Source organism: Monodelphis domestica, chromosome 1, assembly GCF_027887165.1.
Source record: "Monodelphis domestica isolate mMonDom1 chromosome 1, mMonDom1.pri, whole genome shotgun sequence".
Lineage (NCBI taxonomy): Eukaryota > Metazoa > Chordata > Mammalia > Didelphimorphia > Didelphidae > Monodelphis > Monodelphis domestica.
The window spans coordinates 716,659,096-716,680,518 of record NC_077227.1 but is presented as its reverse complement, the minus strand read 5'-3'; the positions used below and the strand labels follow the sequence as shown (position 1 = coordinate 716,680,518).

At 45.9% G+C, this 21,423-nt stretch overlaps 1 protein-coding gene across 1 annotated transcript; it reads right to left on the bottom strand.

Annotated features, from left to right (window-relative positions):
- Positions 1-4,598: 4,598 nt before the first annotated feature.
- On the bottom strand, positions 4,599-20,370 carry LOC100024941 (lysosomal protective protein-like). Its single transcript, XM_007477531.3, has 12 exons — positions 20,200-20,370; positions 18,699-18,810; positions 18,416-18,550; positions 16,950-17,108; positions 16,682-16,773; positions 14,416-14,500; positions 13,811-13,960; positions 11,370-11,500; positions 9,588-9,750; positions 8,900-8,989; positions 5,954-6,056; positions 4,599-4,782 (listed from the first exon to the last, which is right to left on the bottom strand). Exons 1-11 carry the CDS (start codon positions 20,367-20,369, stop codon positions 5,970-5,972), a joined length of 1,374 nt encoding a protein of 457 aa, XP_007477593.2. The 5' UTR covers position 20,370; the 3' UTR covers positions 4,599-4,782; positions 5,954-5,969.
- Positions 20,371-21,423: the final 1,053 nt, after the last annotated feature.

The window sequence follows — 21,423 nt, the reverse complement described above, 5'->3', positions numbered from 1 at the left end:
CAATGGCTTCCTCTGAATCAAGTCCTTGAGCCCTCTGCAGTCTGGGACGCAGTGGCATGCCCTCTCGCCCTTACCTCTCTCCTCTCTAGGGTTCTGTGGCTCCACTCTCTGCTCGGTCTCTTCTGTATCCATCTGGCTTCTCTTTCTCTGTCTCCTCTGCTGACTCCTCCTCCAGGGCTCTCTTCTCTCCTTCCTTTATATTATAACTTCGCTTGGGATCTCATCAGCTCCCATGGACCGAATGGCCATCTCTAGACCGATGACTCTCAAAATGACCTCTCCTGCCCCAAATTCTCAGTCTCAGATCTCCAACTGCCTTTCAGACCTCTCAAGCCCTAGCTAGAACTCCAGTGGCTCCCTATTGCCCCTGAGATCAAATGCAAATTGGCTCTGTTTGGCATTCGAGGCTCTTCCAATCTCTCCTTCTACTCTATTCTCCCACCAGTACCCTTGGACCCTGTGACAATGCCCTCCAGTCTCTTCTACCCCCAAGATACTACATCTCTGGGCATTTTCATTGGCTTCCCTCCATGCCTGGAACATTGTCTCTTCTCCACTGCAACTACTGACCTCCGTGGCTTCTTTTAAGTCCCAACTGAAATCTCCTCTTTTACAGGAAGCCTTTCCTGACCCCTCTTAATTCTAGTGCCTTCCCTCCGCTAATTATTCTCTACTTATCCTGAGTAGAGCTTGCCTTGTCCATATCTGTTTGCTTGTGGCTCCCCCCAGTAGATTATGAGCTCCTTTTGCCTCTTTTGAATCCCCTGTGATTAGTACAGTGCCTGGCACACAGTAGGTGCTTAATAAATGTTGATTGATTGATGTTGACCAGAAGTCTCGTCTTCTAAGCCTGGACCAAGAAAAGAATAAGCAGGTGGTATGTGGAATTGATCTAACGTATGGAATGGAGGGGGAGAGGCAGTTCACAACAGATGAAGTGACACACCTTTGTACTTATCATCTTATTTTTGTTTCTATATTGTATTCTTGTCTCTTAAAAAAAAAAAAGACAACTATATTAGTTAATAATTTTCCTGGATAGATACACAGGTCTCTTTAATTCAATTCAGCAAACATTAAGTTATTTATCTGTGCTAGCCACTGTCTTCAGACAGCTGCCATATTAGAATTATTTCTATTGCATATCCAGAATTTCAGTGGTTCAATGTCAGAGGATTTGCATTCCAATCTCACATTTGGTATTTTCTTCCTCTATGACCTTGGGCAAGTCACTAAACCTTTATGAGCTTCAGTAAACTTAGGGGGTTGGGCTAGATGGTTTCTGGATCTAAATCTGTGGTCCTATCATTTTATGAACCTCCGATCCCTTCTCCCTAGTTTCCTAGGCCATGAGATCCAATCTGTCCTTTCTGTGATCCCTTTGAGATCTGCTTGATGCCTAGATTTCCTTCAGAAATAGTAGTCACTTTCCCGAGAAATTCCAGTTCTTCCTTGTTAGTAAATGTCAGGTCCAGAATATCAGTTTCCCTCCTGACTTCCTCCATCATTTGAAAGAACAAGCAGGGAATAGTTGAGTGACTTTAAAGCATAATAGACTGTTGTTGGACTGCCAGAATGCCAGGAAAACAGGACCTTAGCCCCAAGGAGGGCAGTTTGTAGTCTTTTTGTTTTCTTTTTACCTTCCATCTTAGAATTAATACTGTGTTTTGGTTCTAAGGCAGAAGAAGGTAAGGGCTAGCTAGGGATTGAGGGTTAAGTGACTTGCTCAGGGTCACACAGCTAGGAAGATTTGAACCCAGGACTTCCTCTCTAGGTCTGACTCTCAATCCACTGAGCCACCCAGCTGTCCCTCATTTGCAGTCTTTAATTGGGGGAAGGAAAAACTCAGACATCTGAAAGACTTACTGATTGAAGTCAAATAATAAATACAAATCAGTTTGACAGAGACTAGAAATGGGAATTGGATCCAAAATTGTATAAGAAGATTCCAAGCTGTTCCATGCTACAAAAATCTACCTTTAGAGTAGTAGCTGGGGTGCCCTTCATGAGAGAATTTCCTGAAAGCTACTCCAAATTCAAGGAATATTAGAGGGCAGCATTCCCTCAAAGATCGTAGCATATAAGCCCCCACCAATCTGTTTCTATAACACTCAAAGAAAATACAAATTCAAAGCAAAAGACATTTAATCAGTGACAAAAAAAGATTTCCCCCTTACGGACAAGGGAATACTTTTCCACGGGTCACCACAAAATCAGGAATAGATATGACTGACCAGAAAACATACACACAGGGTGAGGAGATACCACAGCTCTGAGCAACTCATGTTCCTGGTTGCTTTCCGGAAGTGCCAATGTCTTCTTTCAGTTATCAGGTTGAGATAATTTCTGTGGTTGTTGCTGATCACAGGTGGTTGTCTCTGCTGCTCTCCTATTATTTCATGGCCTCTTTCTCTCCCCGAGGGAAGGGTCTATCAGCTATTTTGTGTGATAGCCCCAGGGGCTTTGTTAGCTCTTTTGAAATAGAGACCTCCTCTGACAGTATCTAGCTAGATAGTAGCCAGCCAACCCACTGACTAGCTAGAGAAATTCTTAGTCATTTCAGTCTATCTTTTGAACTAAACCCTTCTGCTACCACTTGAACTAAGTCGTTTTAAACTCTTGTTTGACAAAATTCCTTTTTTCAGGGACCACCTGGGTCCCTGCAAATCATCCCTGGAGTTCTCAGCAGAATTACAAAGAAGCTGAATGGAGCTGTGATAAGAGGGTTCCTTTCAACTCCCATCATGCGTCCAGCCCAAGCAAATCACTGAAGCTGGTGACCTTGGTTCTGCTTCCCCCTAGCAACCAAAAGCAGATACCAATATTTTCCCTACAATACTATATGCTGCAAATCACTGAACTCCTCAGTCTTAGAAGATCAAAACGGTTAGGCAACCTGAAGGGCAATGAAAAGATGGATGGTGGTTATCAGCAGGCTATATAGCCTAGACAATGACTTGTGGGAGAGGTGTCGAAAAAGATATTGTTGGGGACATCAATGGACAGAAAAGAAAGGAGTCCAGCTGGGGATGTAGCAAATGGGGAAGAGAATACATACAGTTGGAGTACCGTATGGGGTCTCAGAAATATCAAACAAACCAGAGGAAGCCCTCCAGCATGGTGGCAAGATAAAAGATTTGCCCCAGAATCCCAATGGAGAAGGACAAGCAGAGGTTGCGATAGGCATCTACGGGATAAGTACCACCCCCCTACATGGATGAGATTACAGGAAGACCTCCTCCGGAACTCTGATTACAGCATCCATAGCTGAAATAGACTATGATTCAACAGAATGGCCTTATAAAGTAATGGCTTATCTGCCTGAAGGCAAGATGATCTCAGAAGCAGTGTTGGGTTGCAGAAGAAGGTCCAATGAACTTGGAAAGGCAGACACAACTCATATGGCGACCAGAGAGAGAGAGCCAAGCCCTGCTTCCTCACTCACTCTGCTTCCTCATTATTGTTAACCCCAAAAAATCACAGGACCACCAAAGTACTTATAATAATGGTCGTCTTTAATCAAGGTGGGAAGATGCCGAGAATCTGAGTCCTGCGACAGCCAATGAACTATAAAATGCGATGTGCTTATATAGATTTCTGGAGAGAAGGAAGGGCATATGCTCTGCCACCCATTTGGGAACCAACAGGCCACTGTCTTAAAATGTCTGAGAGAGGGGCAGCTGGGTGGCTCTGTAGATTGAGAGCCAGACCTAGAGATGGAAGGTCCTGGGTTCAAATCTGGCCTCATTATTCCATAACTTTGCCATAGTTAAATTATAGGTTTAACCCCTATATGTCTTAAATGCCTTAAAAGCTGTGTGACTTTGGGCAAGTCACTTAATCCCCACCGCCTAGCCCTTACCATTCTTCTTCCTTGATAGTATTGATTCTAGGACCAAAGGTAAGGGTTTAAAAAAATAAATAAAATGGCTGGGAGACTAGGATACCTGGGAGCAGCCTAGATACAAAAGGAGACACTTGGGACACAGAAAGGGTACCTAAAATTGCTTGTCAGCTCTGGGAGAGGAGAGGGAAGAGGGGAGGAAGAGCAAATAAATCATGTAACCAGGGGGAAATATTTAAAAATAAAAATAAATTTTAAAAAATTAAAGAGGAACGGTACCTAAGATTTGATTTTGTAGCTAGGGTGGTCAAGGGGTGCTTAAGGGTTTGTAATTCAGTCTGGGCCATGGGTCGGTCAGTGGTTTCTTGAAGACGGGTTATCAGGGACAAGGGTCAGCCCTTTGGGGTTTCATGGTTGCCACCATTAAGTGGGACTAGAGATATCGGAGCTGCTAAGCAAAAAAGGTGAATTTGAGGGAAACACTTGTGAAGCTGTAACGAGTATAGATAGGAGTCAGGGAGGTGGGAGCGACTATTATTATCTCTTAAAATTCCTTCTAGCTCTAAGATCCCAGAGTCTGTGATTATGCCTCACTTCCAGCCCCTGTCCCAGGAAGGGCTCAGCCTGAGGCAGATCTCTGTAGATTTGGAGTTAGGAGAGAGGTGCTGGGGAGAAGGGAGAGAGGGGAACAGAAACTGACCGAGAGACTCATTCTCCTTCCCATGCCAGAGGTTAAAAGAAGACCAAGGAAACATTCAGGAACTTCACTTTTTATTGCAGAAATTGACTCTTTTCTAGTCCTTGAAAACTTGCGGAAGACTGTTGATTTTAATAAGCTGGGATTATTGGGGGAAGGGGGCTGCGAATCGAATCGTGGGAGTTTTTCAAGGACCCCAGGCTGCTATCTCTACATTAGCAATGGGCAGCCTGAGAAGTATCTATATGGGGGAAAAAAAGAGAGAGAGAGAGAAAGAGGTTTAAAAGGGAGAAAAAAAGGCAGCAGCTAGGTTTTTAACATGCTCCTGGGGGATACTTTCAAAGCATTTCTCTTTTCTTTGGAGTCTCACAATGACTTGGTGTTGAAGTGTTTCTATTGTGCCTGGGACAGTAGATAGAGCTTTGGATTTCCAGCTGGGGGATCTGGTTTTGAGTCCCATTTTGATACTTTTGTTGGCAAATCACTGAGTCACTTACCTTTTGTGAATCTGAAAAAAGTGGGAAAAATTAGGCTTTCCGGACCCACCTCCCAGGGATGTTGGGAGAAAACAATACTGTAAACCCCAAGTGCTCTGGAAATGTGAGTCGCTGTTTTCTTTAGCATTTTACAAAGATTATCTCATTTGCACTTCACACTAACCCAGGGAGGAAGGTGCTAGTAGTATGATTCCCATTTTACAGCTGAAGAAACTGAGTCAGATAGAGGTGGGTTTTTGTTTTTGTTTGTTTGTTTTTTTTTTTCAAGTAATTTGTCCAAAGTAGCATGGCTAAAAGTGTCAGAGGCCAGGGTTGCAATGGAGAGAGTCAGGAAGACTTATCTTCCTGGGTTCAAATTCAGCCTCAAACACTTGCTAGCTATGCAAACCTGGGCAGCTCACTTCATCCTGTTGGCTTCTATTTCCTCATCTGTCAAATGAGCCAGAGAAAGAGATGGCAAACCACTCTAGCGTCTTTGCCAAGAAAACCTGAAATGGGATCATGAAGAGTCAGGCACGACTTTAAAAAATGACACGACGACAACTTCCTAAATCCTTATTGTACTCTATCGTGCCACCACTTTTCAGAGGAAGAAGCTAAGACCCAGAAAAATTAAGTGACCTACTCGACATCAAAAGAATTGGGACCACCATCCTAGATCTCAACAAGTCATCCTAGCACTGACACCACCCTACGTGGACGGGTCCCTCCTTTCATCCTTATTTCTTTCCATTCCTTCCTGCTGTTCATCCTTTCTTCTTCCTTACCTGCTCCAAGAGGCCATCATATTAGTGACAGCTCGAGTGTCACTAAAGGGTCATACCCAGGATTTGAAGGGCAGAAAAGGCGACAGGAAGCCAAATCAGCAGCAGCAGCAGCACCCCCCGGACCCCGCTGCCCCTCAGGAGTTCTTACCAGCCGCAGGGGATGATCACAGGTACGTAGTGTTCTGAAGAAAAGACTCAAACATCTTCAGAGCCTGGGCTGGCCGATACTGGGGAACCATGTGCCCCGAGCCCTGGGGGGCAGACAGAGAGAGGTGAAGAGGACTCACAAATGGGAATAAGTCCACAAGTTCCCCACGTGTGGGCTCGGACTGTTGGAAAGGGAGTCCCGTGGTGAGCGCAGGCTTGGCCGCAAGGGAGATGCGCCAGGGATGAAGCTGTACCGAGTGTCAATATCCCTGGAGTGTCAATATCCAAAGTCACGCCTAGGAAATGAGCAGACTCGGGACGAGGCGATCATTCTTGGCATGGACTGAGACTATCCAGGAGACACCAGGGACACCGCAGAAAGAGAGCAGCCCAAAGAACCTGCCTCATGGAGCCACCCAGTCCTTCCTGGACACTTGGCCTATGTCAGCTCAATTTCATTCTGTTCTGTGCAGAAGAGAGGCAACAAGGCCAAACAGATAGGATGTTGGATCTGAGGACAAGAAGACCTAGATTCAAATTCTGCTTCCTACCCGTGGGATCATGGGTCAGTCACCTTAACTCTCGGAATTTGGGCAATTTTTGAAAACTTTGATTTATAAAAAGCTGCAGTGACTTTTTGATGTTTGATGTTTTTTTTTAATGACTTTTTGATGTTAAGAAGATCTGCATTCAAATTACGCTTCAGACACTTAACTCTGTGACCTTGGGTAAGTCATTTAATCTTTGCTAGCCTCAGTTTACTTATCTGTCAAATGGATATAACAACAACAACAATAATAATAGCACCTACCTTTCCCAGGGTTGTTGTGAGGATAAAATGAGATCATATATGTAAAATTGTATGTATGTAATACATGTAAAATTACATGTATGTATGTAATATATGTAAAATATATATAAAATATATGTAAAATTGTTAACCTTAAGGCACCACATAATTGCTAGATACTATTAATTTATACAGTTGATGGATATACTGGATGTGTACAGAGCACTGTGAATGCTCTGTTCCAGCCAGATTATCCTCGTCTCCTTCCCAGCACCCCCACACCATCCTCAACACAAAGAGATTCGGATAGTGATGAAGATATAACCTCAAGTCCTGATTCCTCTAGAGATAAGTCAACAAGCATTTAAATATTATTCAGCGAGCACTTGAGAACATGGACTGTGCCATCATGTTTTCATCTCTGTATTCTCATCGCTTAGCACAGGGCATTGAAAAGAAAGCCCAAACAAACGCTCGCCTTCTGGCTTAGTAGCAATTCTAGACACCAGAGGGGCAAGGACTAGGCAATCGGGGTTAAGTGACCTGCCTAGGGTCACACAGCGAGAAAGTATCTGAGGCCAGATTTGAATCCGAGACCTCCCCTCTACAGATCTAGGTTCTCTATCAACTGGGCCATCTGCCTGTCCCTATATTCTCACCATGTAGCACAGGGCATTGCACGTAGTAGGTACTTCACAAATGCTTACTGAATTCATCTCCACCAACAGTGGCTTTTGAGTCCTATTGACTGTGACCTCCCTTGGGCTTCAGTTTCCCCATTTGTTTCCTTGAGATCGTTTTTGGGGAGCTCCCTTCCCCTCTGCAACATTCCCATTCCTATGCGATCAGAAGACTGATAGCCAGATTCTGATTCTGTAAGTGTAAGTCCAGGGGAGGTCAGATCTATTATCATAATAATACGAAGATGTTTTTATTTCTAATGCAGTAAAAATCTACAGATCAACCAATACTTATTAAGTGTCTCCTATGTGTCAGGCACTGTGCTAAGCAGTAGGGATGCAAAAAGAGCAAAAGACAATTTGTTCTCTCCAGAAACATGCAACTAACGAGGGAGACAACATGTAAACAGATAGCCATAACCCATATGAACAAAAGCTCTGTGGTAGGAAGTTCTCAATCCTTTTTTTAAATTCTTACCTTCTATCTTGGAATCACTACTGTGCATTTGTTCTAGGGTAGAAGCTAGGCAATAGGGGTTAAGTGACTTGCCTACGGTCACCTAGCCAGGGAGTGTCTGAGGCCAGATTTGAACCCAGGACCTTTTGTCTCTAGACTTGGCTGTCAATCTGCTAAGCCACCTAGCTGCCCCATCCTCAATCATTTTTAAGGGTGTCCACTATATTATGTTGTATGTTTTTTAAAAAGCTTATCCTTCCTTCTTCCTTTCTTTTCCTTCCTTCCTTCCTTCCAACCCTTACCCTCTAACTTAGAATCAATAGTAGGTATTTGTTCCAAGGCAGAAGAGTGGTAAGGGCTAGGCAATGGGGATCACACAGCTGGGAAGTGTCAGAGGCCAGATTTGAACCTAGGACCTCCCATCTCTAGACCTGACTCTCAATCCACTGAACCACCTACTTGCCCCCAAAACCTTTTTTTTTTTAGTTTCTTAAAGGTTCAATTAGTTGTATGTGAGATGGGAGAAGGTTATCTATAAATAACCAAACATACTACAAAAGGTATCATTAAAATATCAAGAAATGAAGAAAGAAAGTAAATGTCTGGGGCTCTATCTTGCTCTTTAAAAGAAAACCCAACAAAGTCAAATTGTAAAAAATTGAAGGAGAGTTGTAAAGGGTCCAGAGGCCCCAAAGCTTGCCATGCTGATGTAATCCAACCCACAACTTCACAGAAAAAAGAAACAGACCCAGAGAGGCCGAGTGATTTGCAGGTCACACAGCCAGGAAGCCGAAGGAGGACACAGGCTCCAAAGCAGATGCATCCTCACTCCCCTAAGCTGCCTCCATCCATTCCCACCTAGGTCTGATGTTCCCAGGGTTCCCTTCAGTCCCTCAGAGCCTTTTAAAAGCTGGGAAAGCCCTCTAAGTAGCCCCCAGGGGATCCAGTGTGGCTTCAAGTCCTTTAAGGGCTGTCCCATCCTCTGTAGAATACTGGTGAGCAGAGAAGGAAGCACCTTACCTTGACGGTCAGGAAAGTGATCCGCTCATACTCCTTAAAGAATCCTGCAACCTGGTTTTTGTAGTACCAAGGCTGGTAGGGGCTCATCACCTGTGAGAACCAGGGAAAGGGGGATAGTCTGAACGACTATTCCACTAAAGTACCTACTGTGTGCTGAGCTCTGCCCTAGGCAAGAGAGGGCACACAAAGCCAGCCTGCCCCTCAGCATCCTTCTCACTCTGTCATGGCCACCCTCAGGGCAGTTGCCCGGCCTCCTCCTGAAACTATAGCCAAGAGAGAGGAGTTAACTCTTAAGCATTCAATTTTAATATTATTGCCTTCTTTTATAAACCCTTACCTTCCATCTTAGAATCATTACTGTGTATTAGTTTCAAGGCAGAAGAGCAGTAAGGGCTAGCCAATGGGGGTTAAGTGACTTGCCCAGGGTCACACAGTTAGAAAGTGACTGAATTTAAATTTGAACCCAGAACCTCCCTTCTCCAGACCTGGCTCTCAATTTACTTAGCCACCTAGTGGTCCTCTAACTTCCCTTTCAAAGCTCTTTTCTACATCTCCCCCACACCAGAAGGCAATGTGTCCTTTTGTAACTCTCTTTAGAAATCACATCTTCCTAGATATAAATGTGTTCTAAGCAGGAGGTTCCCACACTTCCTCCGCTCCCAACTCCACCACCCCCTTCTCTTCTCACGGGCTGGTTCAGGGACTCCACAAACTTCTCCGCTCCCAAGAAGTTGCAGGCCATATCAGTGTCCCCGTTGTACACCAAGACACGGATGTTGTTCTGCAGTAACTCCTGATAGAAGGGAGCCATGTCCATGTACTGTCTCTGGTAGTGAGAAGTCACCAGTGTGCTGTAGGGAAGAAGAGAAAAAGGAGCAGCAAACGTATAACTATGGTAGAGGGAGAATGAGAGCCAAATCAAATTAACAAACATTTATTATTAACAATTATAATCATCATCTTATTATCATTGTCAAAAGAGGCAAAAAGGCAGCTAGGTGGCACAGTGGACAGAGCACCAGTCCTGGAGTCAGGAGGGTTCAAACTGAGCCTCAGACACTTCCTAGCTGTGTGACCCTGGGCAAATAACTTCACCCTATTTGCTTAGCCCTCACCCTTCTGTCTTAGAGTTGTTACTAAGACAGAACGTAAGGGATTTTAAAAAAAGAGATTGAGGCAAAAGATAGTCCCTGTCCTCAAGGAGCTCATAATCTAATGGGGGAAGATAACATGAAAACAAATATTTTAAAAATCAAGCTCTATACAGACTAAATAGAAAATAATTAACTGAGGGAAGGCACTAGAATTAAGAGGGGCTAGGAAAGACTTTTTGTGGAAGATGGGATTAAAAAAACAAACATTAATGTTCTACCTTAGAATCAATATAATGTATTGGATCTAAGGCAGAAAATAGGTACGGGTTAGGGCAGTGATGGCGAACCTTTTAGAGACAGGGTTCCATGCCCCCCCCCCACTGAGTGCCGGGTGAACTCCCCCTTTGCCCCACACAGGGGAGGGAGGAAGCACTCTAATTGGGCTGCTGGGCAGAAGGGTAGGTGAAGTGAGGAATGTCCTCAGCCATTGTAGAGAGGGGGAGGGGAGTGGCCCAAGTGCATTCTGTTTCCCTCTAGCTTTGCCACCCGTGAGCCGTCCATCATACCCCCTGTGTACTCCCATGGGGCTGCTGGGCAGAGGGATGAGGGATGTGAAAAAATGTTGTAATGTATGGTAGAGGGGGGAGGGGAGCAGCTCCTCCTAAGTCTCTCTGCCTTTCTAGTAAAAAATTGGGGGGGGGGTGAGGGAATAGGGCAGCCGTGTGCCCACAGAGAGTGCTCTTTGTGCCATCTTTGGCACTTGTGCCATACGTTTGCCATTACTGGTCTAGGCAATGGGGGTTAAGTGACTTACCCAAGGTTACACAGCTAATATCTGAGGCAAAAAAAAAAAAAATCTTCCTGACTCCAGAACCAACAGTCCACCCACTTCTCCACCTAGATGTCCTATGTTTTAAATACTGAGGATTCAAATAAAAAATGGGGATTACCATTACCACCATCATAAAAACCAAGGGACCTTTCCATTTGACTTAAAGCTGAAATCCCCCACATATGCTGTCTTCCCACTGGAATGTGAGCTCCTTGAGTTGAGAATGTCGCCATTTTTCATTTGTATACTCAGCACTTAGTCCAGTGCTTTGTGTATATATATTGTGTTTAATTAAAGCTTTTTCATTAAACTCATTCATTCATTCATTCACGTCTCATCAGTTTCTATATCTGACCTCAACAGGTTTTCCTGACTGAAACACAATCTCATCCACTTAGCCTCCGGGGTAAGCCCCAAGGGAAACCCCCAAAGCCCCACTGGGGACTCCCCCAGCCTCTTATCCCCCTGAGCAAGGACTATCCAGTCCCCTGAAGGGCCTGGAGACACCTCCTTCCTTCAGCAGAACAGCAAGGGGCCAGCTTACCTGCAAAGTTCCCAATTGGGGAGGAACGCAGGGATGTGGAGGGCCTGCCTCACATTGTCCTGGTTCAGCCACACGTACATAGCAGTGGCATTGATGCACTTAGGGACTCCAGGAATGGGAGCTCCAGGGGGCTAAAAGCAAACAAGGAGAAAATTAAAGGTGGTTCAGGGAGAATACACAGCAAAAGCCCAGATTCCCTCCCACTCTTCTATCCCCAAACTGAATCTTCCCAAAATCCCTTTTGAGATTAATTCCCCTCCCATCTTTAGAAGATTCTCCCCCTCTCCTCTTTAAGCCTTCATCTCAAGCCCACCTCTTCCTCCCTGACTCTGCTCCCATCATGGTAATGACTTAGGTATAGAATACTTCAGAACCTCATTTCCTTCTCATAACTCTATGAGGTAAGTAGGGAAATATTATTGTCTCCATTTTAGAGATAAAACTGAGGCTGGGGGAAAGGGTGCCAGCTAGAAGACCAAGGCTCTTCCAACTACACCATGCTGTCCCCATATAGCAGGGGAGAACTCTGAGCAGGGAGGGGAAGGCAGAGGCAGTCTTAAGAATGAAATGGATGCTGTGTGACCCTGGGCAAGTCACTTCACCCCCATTTCCTAGCCCTTACCGCTCTTCTGCCTTAGAACCAATACAGAGGAGGGATTCTAAGGTGGAAGGTAAGGGTTAAAATAAAACAAAGATAGAAGAAGAATGAAATAGATGGTCAGGGAGGGGCTGCATACAGGTAACTGACCACTTTGAAGCCTCAAAGCATCCCTGAATGGACACTTCCTGGCAGGTCCTGGACTAGGCACTGAGGGAGATGACATGGTGGCAATTCTGGAATGACTGAACTAATGAACTGAAGTGCAGAGGATGGGTAAAAACTCTGGGCTAAGCACTGGGGATAGACAGAAAAGCAAGACAGTCTTGGCTCTAATGGTGCACACATTCTAATAGTAGGGGATTATTACAGGCGCACAAATAACCGGAATATAAAAATCAAATACACAAGAATATATAAGAAGCGGATCAGAAAGGGACAAACATAAAGTCCTTTGTGAAGTCCTTGGAGGATCAGGGAAAGCATTCTGGGGAAGGTGGTCTAGGGGATAGAACACCAGGCCTGAAGTCTGGAGGACCTGGGTTCAAATCTGTCCTCAGACACTTTCTAGCTGTATGACCCTGGGTGAGTCACTTAGCCCTGCTTGCCTAGCACTTACTGCCCTTTTGCTTTGGAACTGATATCTAAGGCAGAAGGTAAAGAAAAAAAGGTAGAAAGTAACAGGTATGTTTCAGGCAAGAGTCAAAGATCATAAGAGTATTTTTCTCTTGGTTTTCTACAACTTTTAGGGCCAGTCCACTCAGCCTCTCCCTCCCCCCTTCCCCCATCTCCACTGATATTAGGAACAAGGTTTTCTTGGTACAAAATGTTCTACAAACAGTTTTCATCCTCTTAGATCAAGGGTTTTAACTGGGAGTTCATGAACTTGCTTTAAAAAAAGGATTCTTTGGGTTTTTTTTAAATGTCTTTCAATATAATTTGATTTCCTTTGAAATCCTAGATTCATTTTCTGCATTTAAAAACAGGATCTGAGAAGGGCTCGAGAGGTTTCACTAGAGTGCCAATAAAATCTATGACACAAGAAAATCTATGGAGGGGCAGCTAGGAGGCTCAGTGGGCTGAGAGCCAGGCTTGGAGACTGGAAGACTTGGGTTCAGATCTTACCTTGAACTATTCCTAGCAGAGTGACCTTGGGCAAGTTATCTCTTAATCCCCATTGCCTAGCCCTTTGTGGAACCCATACATAGCACTGATTCTAAGATTCAAGGTAAGGATTTTTAAAAAAGAGAAAAGAAAAGTATCTAGAGATTCCCTGGCTGCCTCTTTTAATGCCTTGTACCTACTATAGAGCCTTGCTTTTTTTTTTTCAAACCTTTATCTTCCCTCTCTGTGTAAAGGTTCCAAGGCAGAAGAGCAGTAAGGGTTAGGCAATGGGGAGTTAAGTCACTTACTCAGGGTCACACAGCTAGGAAGTGTCTAAGACTAGATTTGAACCCAGAACCTCCTGCCGTCTCTAAGTCTGGCTCTCCATCTACTGAGCCACCTAGCTGTGCCCTCCAGCCCTCCAGCCTTGCTCTTAATGAATTGAATTATACCAGAATCCCTCTTTGCCACTTATTGGATCTCAGAGAGGTAACAAGCGCTCTCCTCCAATCACGTAACATTAGCACTGAAAGAGATCTACAGGTCCGGTCCTCCAACCCCCCCCCCCCCGAGTTTACTGGGGAGCCCTGAAGGATTGGGGAGCTGAGCTGGGACTCGATCTCGGGGCTTCTGGCTCTTTCCGTCACACCAAGATGCGGCTCCCTGGTTCCGCGGGGCTGCTGCCCATCCGGACTGCCAGCCCGGGCCCCCTCTGCCCTGCCCCGTTCTTCTCGCTTACCGGCACGGCCACGTTGAACTGGTATTTTCGATAGAGGTTGTTCATGTCGGCGGCATAGCGGTCCTGGTAGCCCGAAGCCCCCCAGCAGGGCGCGTAGAGGTTGTAGACATTGAGGCCAACGCCCTGGATCATCCTGTAAGCCTCCAGGATCTGCGGGGAGCCAGGTGGAAGCCACAGCTGAAAGGGCCCCGCTTCCTAGCCCGGGGCTCTACCTTCCCGCCCACCCCTGGCCACCCTCAGCCTGGTCTGCCCCTCGCCCGCGGCCAGGGGCGGGACAGAGCAGAGTGGGGTGGCGGAGATGACCCAGGGAGCGGGGACACTACTCCCCCTGCGCTGGCCAGGCTGGAGCGCCCAAGGTTCACCCTGCCCCTAGGCTCTGGGATGTTTGTTCCCAGAGTTTCAAACAGGAGCCCGCCAGCCCTGGGGATCAGGAGCCCTTTTCCTAGAGCTTGGAGGGTCCCCTCCCTTCTCCCCCCCCCCCCAGCCTAGGAGTCCAGGGAACCAGGGAGAGAACGAGGAGCCCCAGTCGCGGCCGGGGCACATGGGCACTTGGTGTGCCCATGTGGGCCGCCTCCGCGGGCGGGCAGGCCAAGGTAAGGGCTTACGGAATCGAAGCAGTTGTTTTGGGTGCTGTTGTAGAAGTTGCAGACGCCCTCCGAGCAGCAGTAGGTTTGCAGAGAGTCCCAGAGGCTGCAGGCAGAGTGTAAGGGGCGTGAGAAGCGGGGGAGTGCGCGCATGGGCTTCACGTTTTTGCCCTCCCCCAGAGGGAATTTGCACCCAGGCCAACCCGAGCCCGCCCTCCAATCCCCCGCCCGGAGTAGCACAGCGGAGGCCTGGGGGCTCGCATCCGGCCGCCCCCTCACTACGGCAAGGTCACAGATCCTCTAGACTAACTAACTAATCCTCTAGAGAAACGCTTAAGTCGTTGGCATTCATTCCCAAGGCATAGTTCCCTAGGCCATTGGACAGTAATATAAATTCTAATAGTCCGGATTCGAATACATGCGACCACTTCAGGGGACTCATTATTCCCGCTCACCGGGCCATGGATGTATCTGTGTGACCTTGAGCCACTCACTTAACCCTTCCGAGCCTCAGTTTCCTCTCCTGTAAAATGAGTGGGGATGGACCCTTTGAGCTAAAAAGGGATCCTGGGATATGTAAGGCTTGATCGGGGAGAGGAGTAGCGTTCTGGGGGCTAGGACTACGGGGAGGTCGCTCGTTCCATCCATCAGGCAGCAGGCATTTGTTCTGCCTTCCTTCTGTGCCCAGGCTCCATGCAAAGAGCTTCTGCTGCTCTAAGACCTTTGGGGCACCCAGTCTTTGGGCACCTTTTGTAGGAAGAGCAGGAAACAGAGCAGATGCCCACCCCCTGGGGATCCACCGCAAAAATGTGGTCCATGACCGCGATGGGCCATCACTGGCTGTTAGAAACAGTGGATGTAGAGAATTGGGGAGGCCGGGGGACTAATGCAGATCCAAGTGCAAAACCAGGAAACCGACGGGCACCTGGACCACAACGTGGTAAGGAGAGGTAAAAGAGCAGCAACACCATCACCTCCAAAGACAGTCAAGACTGAATATTCCTCGTAACTGTGACCCAGCTTGGCACCAAAAAAGAGATGGGAAAAGGCACCTCCCTTGCTCCTGGGCAGAGGTGGGGGACTCCCAGAGAAACAGGGCACACACCGTGGCTTAGTTGGGAAGAACTGCATTTTATCCCTCTTTCTTTTGATTCTTTATTATAAGGGGTAGCTTGTTGGATGGAGGCAGAAAGATATAAGGAAATAAACTAGGTAGTTGGACTTGGAGTCAGGAAGACCCTCGCAAGCTTTCTAATGTTGTGATCCTGGAACAAGGCACTTAACCTTTGTTGGCCTCAGTTTTCTCATCCATAAAATAGGGACCATAACAGTACCCACTCCCAACATGGTTGTGAGGATCAAAAGAGAATATTTGTCAAGCATTTGGCAAACCTTTACCCTAGGAAATGGGGATTATACTAGTGACTTGTCCAGGATCACACAGCTAGGAAATATCTGAGGTTATATTTGAACCCTGGACCTCCCATCTCTTGGTCTGACTCTCAATCCACAGTCACCTAGCTGCCCCACTCCTCCATTTTCCAAATCTTAAAGCATTCTATCAGTGCTAAAGCTCTTAGAAAGGTGATATAAAAACAAACCTTTTTAATAAAAGATTTTAAATGTCTGCCCTATTATACAAAGCCACTGTAGTGCAGTTTACAAAAATGAATGAAATAGTCTCAAGATATTATAGGTATATAATTAATATAATATAGCAATATAGGAAAGTATCATTCAGCAGGGAAAATAAGGCAGACATAAGTGTCATGACGATGGCTTATAGTTATAAAGGGTTGTATAGGTGACAAAGTACTTCATAATCATGATCTCCTTTGATCCTCACAAAACCCTAAGGGAGAGCCTAGGGAAAATATAATCTCCATTTCACAGAAGAGAAAACTGAGTCAGGGAGAAGACAAGTGATATATAGATAGTGTAGGCTCAAGAAGTCAAGTGATCAATCCACAAGAATTTATTACATATTTATTATGTGCCGGGTTCTCCTAGACTTTAAGGCTATAAAAGCTGTAGCCACTAAATCACACCGCCTTTTCCAGATTTATGGATATTTGAGGTTGCCACCAGTTTACCCCTTTGATCCATTCTCTCTCCTGGTTGATTACAGTATCTTTTACAAATAAACCTGTCTAGCTGTCTCTACCTTTCTCTTCAGCTGAGGACTGCCTGGGACAAGAGGCACCTTCCAACCTTGTTGAAGAGGGGAGGGGAGAAGGGCAGAATGAGAAAGAAGAGGCACATACTCACAAACTCCCTCTGAACTTACTCGTCTCCAATGATGCCATGGTAGTAACTGAATTCAATCAGTGTCACATCATTAAGCTCATAGTTGCTCATTCCGTTCCCTACCCCAAAGCCCTGCAAGGGAAAGATAGCTAAGTAAGTCCAGAAAACCCCATCATGGGCTACATTGCTTTTCCATCCCAGATCATCTGTGGTAGAAAGATATTTGATGAAGGATTTGGAAACAAACCTCCTCCATGTAACTTCTGGTACCCAGCTCAGACATAGGTAGAACTGATACCTCCACTTACCTTGAAGTTGATGGAGGCTGGACCATTAACAATCCGAGCACTGAGGGAGGGCACATAGACCCCACCATAGCTCTCTCCAAATACATAGAAGTCATTGCTGGTGAAGCTGGGGAACTTGGTGAAGAAACTCTGTAAGGCCTCGTAATTATCAGCTGCCACCTATGGACAGAAACCAAGAGATGGAAGGGACCTTGGAAGACAACGTCAAAACTAAGAGATCTTCTCTAGAGCATTGAATGTTAGAGATGGAAAGAAATAAAAATCTAGAATGGAGAATGACAGATAAAAGGAACTTAAGAAAACAAAATGTCAGAACATGAAATGATAGCTAAAAGGAACCTTAGAAAATAGAACATGGAATGACAGCTAGAGGGGAACCTAGGAAGATAGGATGTTAGATCATAGAATGCCAGATGGAAGAAACCTTAGAAGACAGGATATTAGGGGTAGTTAGGTAGCTCAGTGGAGAGTCAGGCCGGAAGATGGGAGGTGCTAGGTTCAAATCTGGCCTCATTCACTTCCTAGATGTGTGACTTTGGGCAAGTTATTTAACCCCAAATGCTTAGTCTTTACTGCTTTTCTACCCTGGAATCAATACTTAGTGTCAATTTTAAGAGAGAAGGTAAGGGTTTAGAAAAAACAGGGAAGCTGTTAGATCATAGAGCTAGAAGGGATTTTAGAAGATAGAACATTGAATGACAGCTAGAAGGGACCTTGGAAGATAGAACATGGAATGACAGCTAGAAGGGACCTTGGAAGATAGAACATGGAATAACAGCTAGAAGGGACCTTGGAAAATAGAACATGCAATGACAGCTAGAAGGGACCTTGGAAGATAGAACATGCAATGACAGCTAGAAGGGACCTTGGAAGATAGAACATGCAATGACAGCTAGAAGGGACCTTGGAAAATAGAACATGCAATGACAGCTAGAAGGGACCTTGGAAGATAGAACATGCAATGACAGCTAGAAGGGACCTTGGAAAATAGAACATGCAATGACAGCTAGAAGGGACCTTGGAAGATAGAACATGCAATGACAGCTAGAAGGGACCTTGGAAGATAGAACATGCAATGACAGCTAGAAGGGACCTTGGAAGATAGAACATGCAATGACAGCTAGAAGGGACCTTGGAAGATAGAACATGCAATGACAGCTAGAAGGGACCTTGGAAGATAGAACATGCAATGACAGCTAAAGGGTGACCTCAGAGGATAGGATGTTAGACCACAGAATGACAGAGAGAAGGAACCATAGAAGATGGAATGTCAGAAAAGACTAAATAACAACTAGAAGGAACGGTGGCAGATAGAACTAGAATGCCAGAATTGGAAGAGACCTTAGAGACCATCTTTTCTCACCCTGTTGAGGCTTATTATGGGGCCATTTTGTTCTTGGATTTAATATCCTCCTTCCAGCCCCTCTCACATAGAGACCCAGGCCCTTCCTGTCCTTTCCACTCACCTGCTGATCATTGACTTGGTACTTCTGGCTGGAAGAGTAGGAATAACCCACTCCAGCTGGTGACTCCAGATATAGCACATTAGCCACTTGATTCCAGCTATAAGGGTTCATGTAGAGGGAGCCATCATCATGTATCTGCACACAAGGACAGACAGAAGGCATTGGCCTGCATGATGTCATCATTCTCTATTTGAAATTCTGTCCTGGCCAGGACAGAAAGGGAAACCCAAACCTCATTTTCTCTCCAGCTGTCCCTCAGGCTTAGAAGTTTCCCCCTGCTCACCCTGAAGGGGCCATTCTCTGCCAATAGACCTTCCATGGAGCTGCAGCCAGGGCCTCCATTCAGCCATAGCACCAAGGGGTCAGACTCAGGGTTTCTCTGGGACTCCACAAACCTATAAGGCCAGAAAGAGAAAAAACCCTCTCCTCTGGTGAGCTAGGCAGTTTCTCTAAAGAAGACAGTGTTCACAGAGAGGGTTCCTTGTTCCTCAGAGTATTTGAGAAAAGAATGGGAACTTGGGAATGGTGGCATTGTTATAGGGGCCAGGTATATGCTATGGAATGACTTAGAAGTCTTTTTTCCTTCTACACCACCTCCAACATAGCAGTAGGGCTTGGTCTAAGACCCGAGAAGCAGGAAGAATTCAAGAGTCTAGACTCAGTCCTTCTCTAAGTACTACAGAGAGGGCTAGGGTGAACTCTTGCCTCTTGCGGGTGGGTTTTGGGGGAGGGAATAGGAGATTGATTCTTCATCTTTTTCCTTCTTGCCTATTCTTTTGTACTACATCCAGCCCCCTATCTCCAGTACTTTGTTGACTAATTGAGAAGAGGATAATAGCATTTTTTCTCTTCTATAGGGAAAGGGATTAAGCTGTTGAGTTAGCTTTATAAGACAATAGGATAATTCTATGTCTACTCCAACTTCCTCATTTTGAGGAATAGGATTCCCCAGACAGTAAATGACTTTCTTGAAGTCACATAGCCAGCTATGGCTGAGCCAGAATTTGAGGGCTCAGTACTCCTTCCATAAGCCAACAATGGGGCTTCTCACCTCTTTATTTCCCCTGGAAATTCTTTCCTAACTTCCTAGTGACATCACATAGAAAGTAAATGAGTGCAGCCCTTCGGATCCCAGCCTAGAGCAGGGGTTCTTAAGCTGTAGTTCTCAAAGAGGTCTGTGGATAGATTTCTAGGGGTCTGTGAATTTAGGAAAACAAATTATGGGCTTACATTCACTGATCTTTGATTTTCTTTGTAATCCCATGTGTATTTTATTCATTTAAACATGGAATTCTAAGAAAGAGTCTACAGGCTTCATTAGATCGTCAAAGAAGATGGGAATACCAAAGAGGCTCTATTCTATTGGGCAATAACAGAGTCTTTCTCGCTTTCTTTTACTTCCTTCTTTCCTTGTTTCCTCCCTCCCTCTTTTCTCTCTTTCTCTCTCTTCCTCCCTTCTTCCTTCCTTCCTTCCTTCCTTCCTTCCTTCCTTCCTTCCTTCCTTTCTTCCTTTCTTTCTTCCTTCCTTCCTTCCTTCCTTCCTTCCTTCCTTCCTTCCTTCCTTCCTTCCTTCCTTCCTTCCTTCCTTCCTTTCTTTCTTTCTTTCTTTCTTTCTTTCTTTCTTTCTTTCTTTCTTTCTCTCTCTAGGCTTGGCTCTCAATCTACTAAACCACCTAGATTCTGCCCCCTTTTCCATGTCTTCCCCAAGTACTGATGTTGTCTGGCCTGGCAAGCCACCAAATCTCTGGGGCCTTGGAATGATCTTTTTCATATCCAGAACTCACCAGTAATGGAAGTATTTGCCAGAGCCAGCCTGGAGGTAGCCGGACCACTGCTTGAAGCTGGGCAGTTTGGCCAGGCCAGGCAGCGAGGTGATGAGGTCTGGGGCATATTGACTGGTGCTGAGGCCCCAGCATAGGCTGGAGAAAGCCAGGAGACTGCACAAGAGTTGCATGATGGCTGGCCTATAGGACTGGAGTGGCCCCACCAGCCTCTCCCACCTTTATAGTCTTGGGGCTGTTTGCTCCATTGATAACGACTGATAGGCATGACCTACAGGCCAGCTTGGTACCAGCCATTGGGCTACTCACCCCAGGGGTGGGTATTCACCTTGAATGCCATCAAGATTTACACAGAGCAGCCCCAGTGGCTGGTCTTCTAGAGGAGAGAGAGTGGAGGGTCCTTCTATGAACAGGTCTTGAGGGAGAAGGCCATCATCTTGGGGGGGAGGCGACCTAATAGCATGGATTTGTTTTCACATGGAAGGACTTTAGAGATTATCTGGTTCAACACTCATTTTACTAATGTGGAAGCTGAGGCCCAAAGAGGAGGAGGGAGTCAGTCGAGAAGCACCAGGTACTAGAACAGGACCAAATGCCGGGGATACAGAGAAAGACAAAAGACAGCATGGGTTCTCTCACAGTCTCTTGGAGGATATATCATGCAAACAACCACATCCTATAAAGAGAGGATAGGGGGCAGCTGGGTGGCTCAGTGGATGGAGAGCCAGGCCTAGAGATGGGAGGTGCTGGGTTCAAATCTGACCTCAGATACTTCCCAGCTGTGTGACCCTGGGCAAGTCACTTCACCCCTATTGCCTAGCCCTTATCACTCTTCTGCCTTGGAGCCAATACACAGTATTGACTCTAAGATGGAAGGTGAGGGTTTAAAAAAATAAATAAAACTACAGAAAGGAGAGCTGGGTAATCCAAAACGATAGTGCTAGCATCTGGAAAAGACTTCGCGGAAGGTAACATGAACTGAGTCTCGGAGGAAGCCAGAACTGCATTTCCTCCAGTATGTGCTGTGTCTGCCTCCTCCATTCACTCAGAAGTTACTTGCCCAAGGATGTACCAGAGTTAATGGCAGAGTCCTGATTTGAACCCAGATCTTCTGACTCACAGCCAAGGCCCTACCCAGCCCAAGTCACTTCAGCTCTGAACCCCAGTGTTGACAAATGCAGGGAATGGACTCCGGTGATCTCTGTCTACTTCCTGTTCCGACACTCT

What these genes read in the sequence shown, in the direction of transcription:
- LOC100024941 (XM_007477531.3), bottom strand. Translation starts at nt 20,369, where the DNA reads ATGCAACTCTTGTGCAGTCTCCTGGCTTTCTCCAGCCTATGCTGGGGC. An exon ending in ACCAAGTCAATGATCAGCAG is followed by an intron (nt 17,109 to 18,415) that starts GTGAGTGGAAAG and finishes TTCTGTCCATAG; the next exon opens with GTGGCAGCTGATAATTACGA. An exon ending in TCACTTTCCTGACCGTCAAG is followed by an intron (nt 6,057 to 8,899) that starts GTAAGGTGCTTC and finishes TCTGCCCCCCAG; the next exon opens with GGCTCGGGGCACATGGTTCC.